The sequence below is a fragment of the Ischnura elegans genome, chromosome 6 (genome assembly GCF_921293095.1).
Source record: "Ischnura elegans chromosome 6, ioIscEleg1.1, whole genome shotgun sequence".
Classification (NCBI taxonomy): Eukaryota; Metazoa; Arthropoda; class Insecta; order Odonata; family Coenagrionidae; genus Ischnura; species Ischnura elegans.
The window spans coordinates 2,714,910-2,731,278 of NC_060251.1; the positions used below are offsets into that span (position 1 = coordinate 2,714,910).

Here is a 16,369-nt window from a genome sequence, read left to right on the forward strand (position 1 = left end):
TGACAATCTATCCTTATATCGTAATTGGTGATTGAAAAATTTGAAAACAATCATAAGCAATAAAACAAATTCTAAATTTTTGATGGGAGAAAATATCTATTGTTGAAGGAAGAAATCATGAAAAATTAGCGAAAAAAATTATGACCGCGTTGAGTAACTACATGATCATATGGAATACTGGGCCTAATTGGTCAAGGACGAACAATTTTTTTTCACCGCCAATAAGTAATAAAGCTAATTGGGCAACGCTTACCTAATAATCAATCGTAAATAAATGTATAACACCTCGTAAGTGGAAGATCCCAGACACCTCATCTGAAGCCGATTCACCCATAAGTCACTAAAATCCTTTGTTCGGTGTAAGCTCAGAAACGAAAGTGATATGGCACCAGTAAAGAGTCACTTGTGGAAGTACTTCCACAAAAATTTCAGTGAGAGTAAAGAAAAACTATCTCCTAGTCATGTACTATTAGCATGAAAAACCTATTGACGATATCACTGTCAAGAACAAGACAAAAACTTAGCTACTTTATTACTACCACCAATGCCTTCTTAAGCTTAAGAAGTTCATAAGCTTAATGCCTTCGTAAGCTTAAGAAGGCATTGCTACCACTCATCATTCGGATCTAAGATTGTCAGGGATAAAATAACTTAATATTACAAGTTCAAAAACGAACTAAATTATTTGACACGCATCATGACACCCACCTTCAAAATACCACCATTACAGCATCCGCACAATCTCAAAATACGATAATAAAAACGATTCTTTGCATTTTATTTTTCACTCAATACAAATGAGACGGTGCGCGCCGATATCTTTAGGTCTTTAGCGTTCCTACGAGACGATTATTCAACCACGCCACAAAAAGAATCGCTTCACACTCAAATAATCGGTAGCGCACGGTAGCGATTCAGGACAGAATAACAATCTTCCTAGCTTACGCAGAGAATCGGTGAATAATCGAATACTTAGCCAGCGCACGGTTCTTGAGACGATTATTCACCGATTATCATCATACGATTATGGGGCGATTCTTTGGGCAAAATAATCGTGTGCTGAAGGTTAGGCGCTCCCGATTCTTTTGTCCATTATCGTCAACAATGACGCTGCGATTCTGTGGGTGGGTGGGCTCCACTCCTGGGTGTTATAAAACGACCGTTTTCGAAATTAGAATCCTGAGGGTCAGGGATCGGTGATTGAAGAAGGTATAAGGGTCTCAGCTGGTATCTTTCTGGTAGGTCTTTTTGTTTGAGTCCCAGGAAAACAACTCACTTTGTCGAGGTTTGAACGCTTTTAATAGAAGCATGGTCTTCGATCGTATCCAAAGATAACGAAATGAACTTCGATGAAACGTGCAAGTACATCGCATGAAAAACCTCCACTGTCTTCACCATAGACCATTTGAGAATCGGTGTCTTGAAGCAAAACATAAAAACGGTGAATGTTGAGCGTTAAAACCCATACAGCTTCAATAACCTTACCGCGGCGCGGCTAATCCAACTCCCGACGCGCTGAGAAGAACCCTGCCGCGCGATCGAAAAATCAATGTAATTTCCGGCGACGCAAACTTATTTCAAAGAAAACTGCATAAAGACCTCAAGAAATCTTCAAACAATGCTCTCATATAAGTTACTCTGCGCGACCTTGCCGAAAATCTATTTGAAACTCTACCTAAATGTAAAACTTTGTCGAAAAACAGTATCCGCCATTTTGTTACTGCACGGTAAGAATTTATGGGCTGCATCCTTTAAGATTACGGAAAATTAAAGAAAAAATACCATACTAACAGATTATGTGGTTTTTTATTCGGAAAAAATCCACCCATAACTTCACCATCCACTTACTTTGGAAGATTTTCAGAGAACATTGAAGACGGGCGTTTTTATGGAAATTTGCTCACGTTTGAGCCTCTGTATCTCAGTAACAGGTAGGATCTTTGTCAAATGAAGTACATATCAATAAATTTCAATTAGTTTTGAGTATACCTGCGAAGTTTCAAGTTTATAACTCAAAAAAAGCCATTTTGTAATTTTGTCCGGCTTTTTCCGATTTCCGCCCACTGTGGGACGGTGCGTTGCTCTTGAAGTGCTCACCATGAAGCACTAAGGCTGTGAACGAGAAACTATGAACAATATCCTCCTCCGCTGGGATATGAACCCGAGCTCATACGTTGGGAAGTGTGATGTCGGGATGGCTCAAAATAATATAAAATTCTTTGAAATCTCAATTTGGCATTGTCCCTCTTCATTACACGTCTTCTCTCTTAAACTTTCTTTTTTAACAATCCTCTTATTTTTATAACAAACAAATAGCAACGTTCTTTAAAGCAAACCATAAACAATCTAAAATATCAACACAGCAAAACTTAGATTCACATATGCAATAATACAATGAAAAACTCAAATAACGAACGAAATTAAGTAATAAATTTAAATGAAATGAACAAAGATGGAGTTGGACGAAACACAACGTTACAGAAGCTACCGTAATTTGAATCAACAGGGCTTGGATTGCCTCCCTGCTGCATATACGCGTGAAAATAACCTCGATAGAGAAGAGTGCAGACTTTCTTGCGGAACGTATTCGCCATTTCTTTCGGCTGGAGATCCCTGGCCAACTTTCATTCGTGAAAACATAGTAGAATCCTGGGAATCGTTAAAATACAATGAGACAAATGGAAAGAAAGTAGTCCTAAAGAACGGTAAAGTTGACGCTCAAAATGGTTAATTCCTCCAGAGAGCAACGTGGCATAAACTACGTTAGTTCTTGGACAACATCGTTTCAATCTTGGTCAAAAGTGTGCAGGTCGAAAATCTCTCGTTTTTACACTAAGAATTTAGATGGGAAACAGCATAATTGGCATGCTTATCATAATCATCTTATCATAATAATTGAAGAAATACCTGCGGATTTACCCGGAAGCGATATCTAAAGTAGCTGTACGTCTTATGAGGGAGACATAGGGGTGCAAGCGATTTTTTTTCTAAGTAGAGTTAAGCACAGAAATCAGGTAAAGAAAGCAAACGAGATAAAATTTAGCAGTGCATTTGATTTTTCACTCGATTTCAGCATAGAACTCACTCGTATCTCTTGGCAACCAAGTTTTTGTATGCTTAAAAAATCAACTTCTGTTCTTAACTCTGCTTAGAAATAAAATCACTTGCACCGACTGATTTCTCACCTCCTCTTATGTCTTTAGGGAGCGCACCAGAGATTGAACTAAGGAATCCTGAATCAAGCTCTACTGCGAATAGGCGTGAACATGACCTGTCTACCTCGATAAAGAAGAGTAGGTACGGACTTTCTCGCAGACCGTATTCTCCATTTCTCTTGGCCAAAGGGCCCTTGCCAAATGGAGCAAATCAATTTTCTGCAGCAAAGTAGCTTGATATGGCCCACTTCGCACTGCGGCACCGGAAAAATAATTCTTAACGTTGTCTACATGCCATTCCGATTCCACCGCTGTGAAATTAATGGCATAAAATAGTGGAAAATAATCGTAAACACGCGCACTTCCATCTAATAAAAGGTGCATGCATGTATTTGCGTCCCTGCGGGCTTTGAATGAGAGGGCTTGATGACCCGGAGGCGAATCCCGAATGCAGGTAGGCACTCAAGAAGGCGGGCGAGATAAGAAAAGTGGATCAAAAGAACTTTCCCTGCCAATTCAGTAACAAACTCATGCCCGGATTCCTCAGAGCACTGAAGTCATGGAAATGTACGAAATACGATAAACATTACCTTTTTTTCCATCCTTTCGAAATCGCCACAGCGTAATTTCGTGGGGGAATGATCGTATGATGATTCCACAAACAGCCACAGTTTTTTCGCAAGCAATCCGGTAAAAGAAGAGCTGAGTATCAATAGAAATATTTTCAGTACAAACTGGAGAGGAACTTCTTAATGCAGGTGCTATCAAGAAAGTGAACTAGATAAGAGAAGTGGATCAAAAGAATTTTCCCCGTCAGTTCAGCAACATGCTCATGCCCAGTTTTGTCGAAGTTCTTACTAAATGCACGGAATCCAGAATAAAATAAAAACCCGAAAGCGATACAGCCTTCTGAACTTGACGCAGTTTAATATACAGCAGGAGTGTGGGATATTTCCACTTCACAAACAGCGGGAGGTTTATCGTAGTACGGAAAAAGAAGAGTCAACGGATTTAAAGATATCTTTATACTATATTTGTATAACCTAGATATATTTGTATAACATAGAGCATATACTTACTCTATGGTATAACCAATGAAAAGGAATATTAGTACGTTAAATGGAAGGGAGGCGCACATGCTCAATTAAATTTATCACAGAGACAATGATATAGTTCTTCATAACTACAGCAGTTAGGAAAAGTATAGCATGTATCTGTAACTCAAAGCACAGTATATGTGACTCAGAGTAGAGAATTAAAAATACTAAATTGTAAAAATCTCAAAATAATTTAAAAGAATCAACATATGTAAGAAGGGATTTATTTGCAAACACGATTTTAGCGAAACTGAGAGGAATTTGCGCAGATTGAAGTAATGAGGATAACATGCAATATTTCTCACAAAATAATTTAATTGGGGATTGGGTTGGTGCGGTTGCTATAGAGTTGGCTTTCCAAATCTCCGTGGTGGCAGAGAATTTTCAGAGACTACCCGATCCCTTGAGCACCCCTTGGCGCCTTTCGCTAGGAGCAGACTTGTGACGACGCCGGGTTTCTCTCCACCCTTCCTTCCACACCCTTCCCTCGTGGCGCAAATGACCTCAGCTGTCGGTCGCCTCCTCCAAATACCATACCATACGAATTTAGTTTTAATATTTTTAGGAAAGCGGTCGAAAAAATCATATAAGTCATCATATTTATTCACAGTCACATTTATTCACAATCATATTTATTCATTGTACAAATGTTAAGAACATGAGATTAACTTCTTAAATGGTCGAGCCTCGGTTGACAATTCCCAGCAAATTCCCATTCTCCGATCACCTTGCCTCCTTCACTCTCCAGGCAAGCATTTGGCCTTCCAGAGAGAGGATTATTATCATTTTCGATTTGATCCCAGCTACTTTGTATTCAACTCTCCGATCGCAAGAGGCATGGGGACATTTCAAAATATACTACGTACCTCGTTATGCACTCAATTATGAGCAGAGATTTGTATTCAGCTCCAACCTTTAGGGAGCTGTCGCTGTCAGACAAATATTGCAATTTCATATCATTATTGCGCACTAAAAAACGGAAATTCCTCGCCGAATCTTTTCGATTCATAATCATTTCCAAGCTTAAAAATAATTATCATAGACCCAGAAAAGAATGAAACTCTTAGAAGCGATATCAAAAGCATGGTCTTACGTAGCAAAGAAATTAAATAATAAAAATGAAGCATTTACGGAAAACGCGCGCAAAAATATTGAACGTATTGAATACAAGCATGTGAATTTGCATTGAATTCTTTTGAAATAAGGAGTAAAAATAATAGCTAATACCGGTTAGTCTTTGGAAATAAAAGGTCTTGTCTAAGTAATTACGTATACTTACAAATGCGCATCCCTGAACACCCTTATCACTTGCATTTAAGTTTTTTCTTGCTTACGATAGGTAACTTGGTTTATGAGTCAATGGCTCAATATCCTAAGAATATTTGTGCATAATATTTGTAGTGAAATCGGTTTTGTACCTTTGGATGACGTGTCCCAGGTATTGAGTGTAGCTAATGCAGCAATTTGCGAATAATACGCGAGTTTCACTTCCACGCAATTTGAAGACCTCGACACCGATGACAACGACGTTTTTGCCACAATTCCTTTTACGGAAATGTTTGTGAGAAGTATGTTGGCACCATTCACTTCAGAACTTTTATAATTCATTTAAAATGCAATGTGCAATGTTGCTTATGAAAGGATATGAAGCAGAAAATCGGCGTAAACATAAAAAGGAAAAGTCGTGGTTTTAGCCGTTTTACTTAAATATGGCAATGCAGGGGCGTAACTATGGGGGGGGGGGGGGGATGAGGGGATGTATCCTCCCCTAACCCTCAGAGAAATCAAAAAAATATTTTAAAATCTTGTCTGGATTAGATATATAATAACTGCATCTGCTTAAAGTTGAATTTTATGTGCCAAAATAATGTAAAATGCATATTCAGGCATGTTATTTTTCAAAATTTTTCCTAAACTCCCCGTTTCCTGGGGGGTATCCCCCAATAACCCCTCTCATCCCCCCCAAAGCATATTCCTAGTTACGCCACTGCGACAATGGTGTTTAGACCTTGACGGTACCTACATCTCTTCATGCAGCCAATTTTATGAAAAAAAGCAGCAAGTTATTCTGATAAAGAAAGTCAAACAGCGCCTAATGAATTTGCACAAAGGTATTCAATTAACACGATGTACTATGTAAAGCACCACCTGTCAACTTATTAGAATTTTTTTTTCACGTTCTCTAATGAAAAAAAAAACAAAATTAACAACACAAAATATAATTACATTTTTATAAAAAAAACGTTTTTATCACGGACTAAAAAGAATACAATTAATTTTCTTTGGTCTCGATAGTCTCTCTAAATAAAGTGCTTCATACACAACGAAAATAATTGTAAAAAAATTGCGAAACAAGAGGGAATGCTGAGTCAAAATATAATCATGACAGCAACGAATGTTTCCGTGTGGACATGTACACAAGCCATGAAGGATTTCATTTTTCAATAATTACATGGTAAATCTTACCGTATCTGTATCCTCTAATTGTTTTAGCTCATTCTTCTTCTTTTGCTAGTAATTGTGTTCGATTATTTTTTCATTGAACTTTGATGCAAACAAATTTGCTGTTATGAATTTATCGCTCATACCTACTATTTCCTTTAAATGATCGTATCGCCGCCATAGTATTTCAGTGGCCATTTTTTGAACTAATCTCCATATTTAATTCCAAATTCTGAATAACAATCGAGGTACTGGTCCAATCACAATAAAAGTGTTAGAATATTGCATTTTCATCTGGTTCTGATTTACTCTGAAAATTTCAGCTTCATAGCTAATCGGAAAGTTAGTTAAAATAGAGTCGCAAGATTTGACTCGGATCCGATGACAGGTGGAACGAAACCCTTAGGACGGGCTCGCGGGGTACACTCCTGGGGCAGGGACTGTAAGCGTTAGCTTTTCTCCTCTATCACCAGAAGGGGAAGGACGGGAAGGAGCAAGGAAAGGAGGCGCCGCCGCGATGAGAGCCCGACGATGCCTCCAGGGGAAGGACGGGGAAGGAAGGGAGAGGACGAGGAATCCTGCACCGTCACAAGGCGGGCAGGTCCTCCTATCAGCGAAACCATGCATACGCAATTATTATTCTACCATTTCTAGTATATTTTCCTATGAGGGAGAAAAAATCTATCGATCGAATCGGTAGATGGATCCGATGACAAAGGACAAAGCCAGTTTATTAAAAAATTCGCTTTTTTTTCAAAAGTTTTAAATGTTCGGTTTATTTCGAGGTGTCCATCTCTGGTCATCCGTCGCATTGCCAGGACGGCATCAAAGGGTTTACAACGTCCATCTCCCACGCCGTTCTAAGGCACCAACTCGGGCAGTGCTCGATCACCCACAATTTTCATCTTTTTGCAGTGCAACCGGAGTTTTTCTCTGACCACAACCTCATTTCCCTGGCTTCCACTCCTAATTTTCATTTTCTTGAAGATTCCTTGACCGGTAATACCCATGTTAAAAGTAATGCGAGCAAGGAAATTTTCAATTTGAACTTAAAATATGTAGCTTAAGCAAAGTTCGGCAGTGATTAAAGCATTATCTAATCCTTATTAATACTATTTTGAGGCTATTCCCCTAAAGTGCCAAATTTATACCGGAAATTTGGGGGTTCAATCACGTAATGCATGAATATTTATTGCCAATCGCTCGAATCATGGTATATTTACAGGATGAGATCAAGAAACTATTTGACTAAAAGCATTTATTCGCGAGCCATGAATGAATAAAATCCGAAGATATAAGCGTGATAGAGCGGAGTTTTTCCATTTTAAAATAAATATTTTTAATTTTCCACTATTATAGAATTTATTACGACCTAGGTTTCATCACCTTCAAAGTTAAGATTAAGGTGAAGTGGTAACATTGAAATCTTAGTCGTACTAAATTTTTATAATTATTAATATTATAATATTATTAAACCATGAATCAACCCCATGCATGCCAACGATAATTTCACCGTTGACCTCGTCATTTTTCCCAGAGTTCGAACGAAGAATAACAAGATATTATCGCAGTGGCATTAGCTTCTTATTTCCCGCGCTGAAGTGCAATGCTATTTCTTAATCTCCCATAAAACCTCTGCGAATATAACGCAATTGGCTGAAACTTCCATCACCCAACGCCGTGTGTTCGACTCCTATAAAAACTTCACGCGCCAGTACGCATTGCGATATACCTTTCACAGTCTAGAGATTCTTTGTCCTCTCTCATGACTGGCAATTTACATTCCAACTAACTTACTTTGCCCTTGAATCGACAATTAATAATAAGAACCGCCTCCCGACACTGAACGTGATTCGGAAAGGAATGATTTCATGCATATTTATGGCACAAATAAATAGATATGGTTGCGTTATTTCTGGAATAAATTGCATTTTATTTTGTACGAAGAAAGAACATTTTACTATTTCTAAACCTGCCGCGTGAACGGCGGTGAAATATACAAGAATTGCCATGAGAAAATTTTTTTTCTCATGGCAATTCTTGTATAAACTTTTTACTAGTCATCTGCCAAAATACGGGGGCGTTATTCCCCATTCTAAGCTTTATTGTGTGATTTCTCAATCTTAGTGTAAATCGATGGCTCCACGACGCGTCGCGACGTGGCTTTGTTAAATAAAATACTTAAGGTTGGGCAAAAATGTGCGAATATATTTGTTTAAAACAATAAATCTCAAAATGAGAGAAATTGCGCAGTCTTATTGTTGTCACTCGCTCAAAGCTCTCGTCAAATTAAGATCAATGATTTCAGACAATTATAATCGCTCAATATCTTCCAACTTTAATTATTTAATGTCCTTAAACACCCAGAGTATTAAATAAAATGCCGAAAAGGTTTGATACCCAAGAAAAACCTTTTTCATGGCAACTGCAAAGTTCATCCAAGAAAATGTTTGCGTTGTCGTAGCTCAGTAACTAGGAAGTTGAAACCCCATGTTTATGGACAAAAATGCTTAATGCTTGTCTCCCCTACCACCCGCTGAAGTTTTGCAGATTCCTCCTGAAACACCGAGTATAGCGGGGAGAATTTGACCATATTTAAAGAAGTCCGAATAAAGAATATGAAAAAATTGCGAATCTGTCTTATGCCACCGACAGATCAATTACATCTTGAAAATCATGGCATGATGATTCTTGAAAACGAGGATCTGTTATTGCAAATGCATTCGGCGCATAAGTAAGTACGAACCTCACCAAGACGTATAGGCGGTTTCTGTATTTTCACGACTTTTGACTCAGTGGGTACCGGCGCATAATTCATTATACAATGAATTTTAATCCAGCTTCGATGTTTACTTTATTCTAGGGAAGAACTGTTAGTGATTATTAAACGTGAGTATAATATTACAATGCACAACGGATATAATTGTAGGAAGGAACAGCATACCTAAGCGTGAAATAAAGAGACAATTGATGGAAAAGCCGAGAACAGGAATACTACACAGACTATATATTTTTTTTTAGCTAATATGGACGGTGGATTGCTTGCGATAAGCAGTGTATTGCAGTATCAATGAATTTTCAATAGCAACTGGAGAAATGGGGGTTGAGCTTCTACGGCCTCGGAATAATAGAAAAGAAATACTCAAATGGCCGCATAGATAATTCTCCCACGGCTCGTCCACCTTGCAAGTCAAAAATGTCCCTGCGTTGGTGTGCGGGAAGGGGGAGAAATTCACCGCAGGGACCAAACACCAGCCTCTCAACCGGAAAGCCCAAAACAGCGTGCTGAAGGAAGAACCAAATGCACTTACAACACGAGGCTGAAAGTCCTTTCGAGAAGAGGGCTACTTCGTAATAGATTGCACTCAGGTGGATTGAAAGGACTTTTACAATCCACCTGAGTACAATCGTATTTTTTGGACTCAACGTTCATTTTTTAAACGACAAACTATCATGGGTTGCACTAACTGAAAATTACCTATCAAGTAACTAATTATAACATCACAGTGATCTTGGCCCTCTCAAAAAAATATATTTATACGCTACTGATTGACATCTATTAATTACAAAAAATCATTATAAATGCACGAAAAATATGGACGTACTTAAAATCATGCGCTTTCAGGCTACGTAATCCAACTGTGGCGCTATTTTGGCATTAATTAAGTGATTTTAAAATCACGATTTCTTGGTCAGTGTTGTGCGCTGGCATAATAGACAAAAAAGGATAATGCCCTGCAAAAATACTGAGTAGTTAGTGCAGATAAACTCAGAAGTTTTAGGTACATGATGATAGCTTTGTTACTGCTACGAGCGTACAGACAGCGTTACGCAGATGTTAAGCGAATTAGGCTGACAGCCGCGAGAGACTCAGAGGCTGCGCGCTAGGCTTAGATTGCTTGAACAGTAGAGAATAGATATCTTTAAGAGCGACCCGGAGAACATAATGTCAGAATAAATGATAATAAATATGTACAAAGTTAAGCCCTGATGATTATTTAAAATAAACAGAAATGTTGGCTTAAACCTTTTTGCATAACATAAATTGACCGACACACCCAGAACTATTTTAACATGAATAAAACGAGGTCAGGATAAGGAAAAAAATAATTATGTAATATTAGAGCCACACTATATTTCCAGGTCTGACAGAAACGACACATTAAGAGAGATATTTAGCCAAACAGATAGATATGCTAATTCGTTTTTCCCCGAACCATAAAGGACTATATTAAGTGCTGCGCGTAATTTTGCATGAGAATTTTGTTTTAATGAAGTTTGCTTTTGACGGTTGGTATCCTAACACCCCCACCACACCCCTTTTTTAGGAGGCTTGCGGGTATGTAGATGTAGTTGAATATATGGACCCTTTCACGAAAACCTTGGACCTATATCGGATTCCACAAGGATAGGATGAGGATAGGTGAAAGGGAAGCTGGATTTGCCCGTTAAATCCAGTTCACGATCACTGCTTCGGAATTCTTCTGAACACATGTGTTCTTCTCATCCCCCTTATCCCTCCCAACACGGAAGAAGAAGAAGATGAATTTCGATCTACAGTTGAACTAATGACGCACCTCCAAAAAATAACCCCAATTCCACGCAAAACCCTGGCAATTCAACGTACAAAAATTACATGTGCTTTTAAGTCAGCACAAAAAAAGGCTCTAAACATACCAACAAGAACAGTAATTGTTACTCAATGGTAGAGACGTAGTAGAGAGAACAGCCAATGGATCTCAATATGGACCATGTTTCTTCACCACTGTCTATTTGAAAAGAAAGCTCTTCCGGAAAAAAGATAACACGGAAACACATTCACAAGGAAAACGATTCTTTCCTTAAAGAGGATTTCAAGTATTTCGATCGGTGAGTGTTGTGACGCGGAGTAAAATTGATTCCTGAGTCAATTGGTTGGTAAACAGTGGTGTGCTCTCTCTCTCTCTCCCTTTTAATACTCCGATGCCAGACCCACATGCGTAGAGACATCGATATCAATTGGTAGCCACGGATTTATCATCGGTCAGAGAGGAATGGTGGCGAAAGGTTGTTGACCTTCCATTCTTTAAGAGCTGTCCCAAGCGATCCGCTGATGACTGAGGCATCGTTGGCCTCCGCTCATCTTCTACATTTACATACGGCCTTAAAGACAATAATTTTCTCAATCCCTTTATCCCTATCCCTTGGGCTGCATCCTTGCCGCGGTGGTGAGGCTTGCGCACTCCAAAGACTCCTAGAGATATAATGGCGGGAGTAATCCTCACTTACCAACCATAAGTAGGGCCACAGACAGGCAAGCGGTAAGGAATACAAAGGAAAGGCAAGGATGAGTAGCATAGACTGATTATTTAGGATGTAAAGTAGAAGAAAATTGTAATATAAAATTTAAGAAAATAATAAAATAAAATCAAGTTTTCATTACAGCTGAGAAGAAGAAATTGAACCGCCCCGATTTGTCCCAACGAAATACAACAAGTTTAAAACAAAAAAACGTGGTGCTCATTCGTATGTGAAATGTAAAATTTAACACTGGAGTGATTAAGATTCATCATCATTCGGTCGAGATTTTATTAATTGCATTTTCATGAATATTTACGGAGAAATATAAACATTCAAGATGTTGAAATGGATGCGCACCACATTTTTGCAATAGAACATGCATTTTTTTTACATGGAACATTTGAACGTGAGGCCATTTTAAGGTGGTTTATTGGCTTCTTTTCTGTTTCAATAAAAACGTGGATTTATAAATTATTTTTTTTAGCTCACAGTAATATTTATTTCTAGTTTGAATGAATTCGTGGAATTAATCCACTTTTCAGTCTACGATCTGATAGTGATTCCCATCCGAGTTGTTCTAAGAGGTCAGTAACACTAACAAGACTATCGCTACGACTTTTCACGCAACTGGCAGCTTTTCTCTGGGCGTGTTCTAACTCTAATTTAAGCCTATTTCGTGTGGATCCCAAAAACTGGCAGCGTATTACAAATGGGTCTAACGAGGGAAGTACAAGTAGCTAATTACTCTCACTATGTCGTCGCACTTTCCCAGCATTCTTTAATAGACGATTAGCTTGACCTGTTATCTCCAGGATATGTTTATTGAATTTTATGCTCCGTCGGTCCAGCAGGCTCTTAAATCTCTTTGCTTCGCCGTCCACGCCCTTCGTCACCTCCACCCTTTCGCCTCTTCGCCCGAAACCCTAACCCCCCTAACCTGTCGAGGGGAAATTCAAACTGCCGTCCGCTTTCACGCGCCAATCAGTCGCAGGCGACATCTAGCGAGTTTTCACTCGCCACCGGCAGCTGATTATGGAACGCATTGAAATTTAAAACCGGTTTCATTCCGTCTGAGAAACATATGATCGCCATAGCTGGACCCTCAATGTTTTCGAAATGTTTCTCTTTGCCAAATACAGATTCGGAGTGGTTCCAATTTCTCCAAGAACGGGCAGTCATATAAACTTTCCAACTTCTATGACCTTTTAAATTACATAAAATAAACGGCTCTGGTTGCACACTCTACCTACTCAATAATGTCATTAAAATTGCTATGTAATTAAGGGAAGCTGAGAGCCCTTTTAGGGATAAAATGTGTTGAACAAAGCGATGGAGACAGGGGCAAGAGAGCGGTAATCACTGACGGAATGGAGAGATCATGGATGGATGAATCGCTTGAAAATCAATTATAAACAATTAAAGTCAATGTCTGAAAAATTAAGCTAGTTAAAAGTTAAAAGCTATTTTTAAAAGCTAATTGACTAAAATTACATTTTGACTTCAATTTAAGTTAAAAATAGTAACTTTTACGTTACAAGTCATTTTTCATTAATTCTTTTTACAGATACAAGATATTGTAGCGATGATTTTTCGATTTCAGATGACGTTAAGGAATAGTTAGGTCCTCTTCATGATTCACATAGAGTAACGTCTACATGCTACCCTAAGAGCCACCTCTAGGATTTGGAAGGGGGTTTCCAATTACCAGCATAAAGCATGCAGTAGGATATCCACAAGCACATTACATTGTCATAAAAATATCACGCACAGTAAAAAAAGATGTGTAAATTCATGCAAAGGTAAAACCAGCCAAAGTTTTGCAATTCATCTAGGAAATCCATGCAAGGTTTGAAAAATGGAAAAATAAAAACGTAGATTGAGTTGTCGCAGTGTGTGACGCTATTCATTTTATTTATCGTGACATCGTTGCTATCCTAATTGGTACGAGGACACACTGATATTTTAAATCTCTCTTCTTTGCTGTCTATTTCCTTCACTTTCTCATCGTGATGATGTCTAATCAATATTCAATCAATCAATGACCCAGATAGTATTTATTAGCTATTAGAAGAGATAAATCAAACCAATCTCCAGATTGTGATGATAACATCATCTAGACGACATGACGCGACGCGTCGTTCTCAAGACGTCGCGACGTCTTGTCTATGAAGCTTATCCGTGGAAAGCTAGGTCGGTGTAACTTTGATGAAAGTGCGAAAAATTAGAAAAGTGTGCGTGTTCCTATATTATCATGATTGAAATATTCTTCCAAATTAAGCCTCTTAGTGCCCCAGGCCGATATATCGGCTGCCAAAATAAAATAAAGGATATCGATATGCTAAAAAATGGTGCAATAGAATTATTCTGGAAGGTGATACACTTATTATAAATACCTTCGGCATTTCTCGCCAGTATCACTACAAATGGATGGCACTGAGAGTTTTAAACCCTAGTCTTACGTTGATATTGTCCTAATTTGTTGATTTATGATGTTATGAATCAAAATAAACAAATAGTGCCCTAAATACTTCGATTGAATCTGCATGTGGCAGGTGCTCCTGAATTCCGGCTGCCGTCCCTCGACCCCATGTACCTCTCCGACCTGAGGATGGACTACGACGATGGCTCAGTGTCCGCCTCCATCCTCATCAAGAACATGCGGTTCGACGGCATCTCCAACCTCACCGTCGTGGACGTCAGGTGAGCAACGCCATCTACTCTCACTCAAGAGCATTAGCACACTCAGGAGGGTAAACTGAACGGAGGAGCCGGGAGAAACTTCATGATTGGGTAGAATTAAAAAAATGTTGTGTACGCACCAAAAATTAAATTTAATGGGAATTATTATCTTCTACATCTATCTTTATGCATTAAAAATAGGATGTCTATGGATTGGATGCTAAGCATTTCCAAAAGGCTACACGAATTGCAGCCAAATATGTCTCCCATGCTCTCAAAAGCCGTGGTGCTACTTGTGGTTGTGTTCGACGCATCCTTTGCGTCGTTTTCTCGTTACACTTTGTTACGTCATGTCATACAACTTCTGTGGCCGAGTAGGCAAACCTTTTTGCTGGGGTATGCGTTCACACGACGTTTTTGGTACACGCACATACGAACACTCATAACGATCAATGCTTTGAAGCGGGGTATAAGCTGATCCCGTGTGCGGTAGACAGAAATAATTTTTTTCCATGTTTGCAGTTACATAAAGTATGTGTACCATCACCATTCCTACTTTGTTCTTTTACTCATTAAATCCTGCTATGTGACCAAAAATTCCCAGTTCCAAGTTTCCCACTTCTCTGTGTACTCTACTTCCCGAACCACGCCGGGTGGCATGCTAGTATTAATAAAATCGGTAAAAATATAAAATAATTGATTCAAAATATGCAATCACTAAGGGAACATCAAGACTAAAAACATTCAAAATTTCATTTGACCATTCATATTTTTCGAAGCTCCGTGAGATGTATTATGCTATCCCAAACGAGGTCATGGAATACCCTTAGACATGTTAAGCCAGGTGTCTTGGAAATTCGAAAAAATACGTATTTTCAAATGAAATTTTAATTATTTTATGTCGGAATCAGCCGACTTTAAAACACGGTCAACAAAAATGACAAGGTTACACGACGCTTACACTAAATGAACGCCTAAGCGTGCATTAAACTCGAAAATTTTTTATCAACTATAAGTTAAGATGCATATTTTATTTATTTATTATTACATATTGCTACACGTAGGCTACTGCCTGGTTGCAGCATGAGATTTAGATAAATGAATGAAAAATCTATTTATCTAAGAGCAAAGAAAAGGGACAGAAAATACTCCAATAGGTTACAAAAAATACATTATTTCGAATACCATGCAGATAAAAAAATGAAGCTTGAACCAAATGACTCCATTTCTAGCACTTCCTGATAAATCACCATGGTATCAGCCAAGAATCGATGAACTCTTGCTCTTAAGGCCTGGTTACACGGTACATTAGAATGTACAAGATTCTGTACATTTTTCTGAATGATTTTCTGAACAGATTCTTGTACATTCTCATGGACAAGATCCACGAGTAGGTGGTTACATGGTACATTTTTTCGGACATTTTTTCATACATTTTGAAATGCGCAACAAATTATTTCAACTTCAAATATAAACCAATGGGGAACATGCAAACTTTTTTAAAAGTACTAGAACAATAAGATACTTACCTCAAATGTACTTGCCGAAAATTTCGCGGATGAATAATGTTTTACAGCTGAGATATGAGTAATTAAAAATAACCTTCATCGACTGTTTGAAAACACGTGACGGAGCGTGCGTACGTTGCATCACGGCACGGTATCCACTGATGACAGGCCTAGGAAGTGGATAGAAAAACTGTCTATGTGGTGCCTC

At 38.5% G+C, this 16,369-nt stretch overlaps 2 protein-coding genes across 3 annotated transcripts in view; one reads left to right on the forward strand and one right to left on the reverse strand.

Annotated features, from left to right (window-relative positions):
- Positions 1-16,369, reverse strand: part of LOC124160407 (E3 ubiquitin-protein ligase RNF13-like) — a 219,007-nt gene that overhangs the window by 148,455 nt on the left and 54,183 nt on the right. The gene's annotated exons all lie outside the window — the stretch shown is intronic.
- Positions 1-16,369, forward strand: part of LOC124160409 — a 39,121-nt gene that overhangs the window by 13,598 nt on the left and 9,154 nt on the right. Inside the window, exon 3 of the mRNA XM_046536255.1 lies at positions 14,527-14,674. Within this exon, the coding sequence (XP_046392211.1) occupies positions 14,527-14,674 (148 nt within the window). The remainder of the gene's footprint in view (positions 1-14,526; positions 14,675-16,369) is intronic.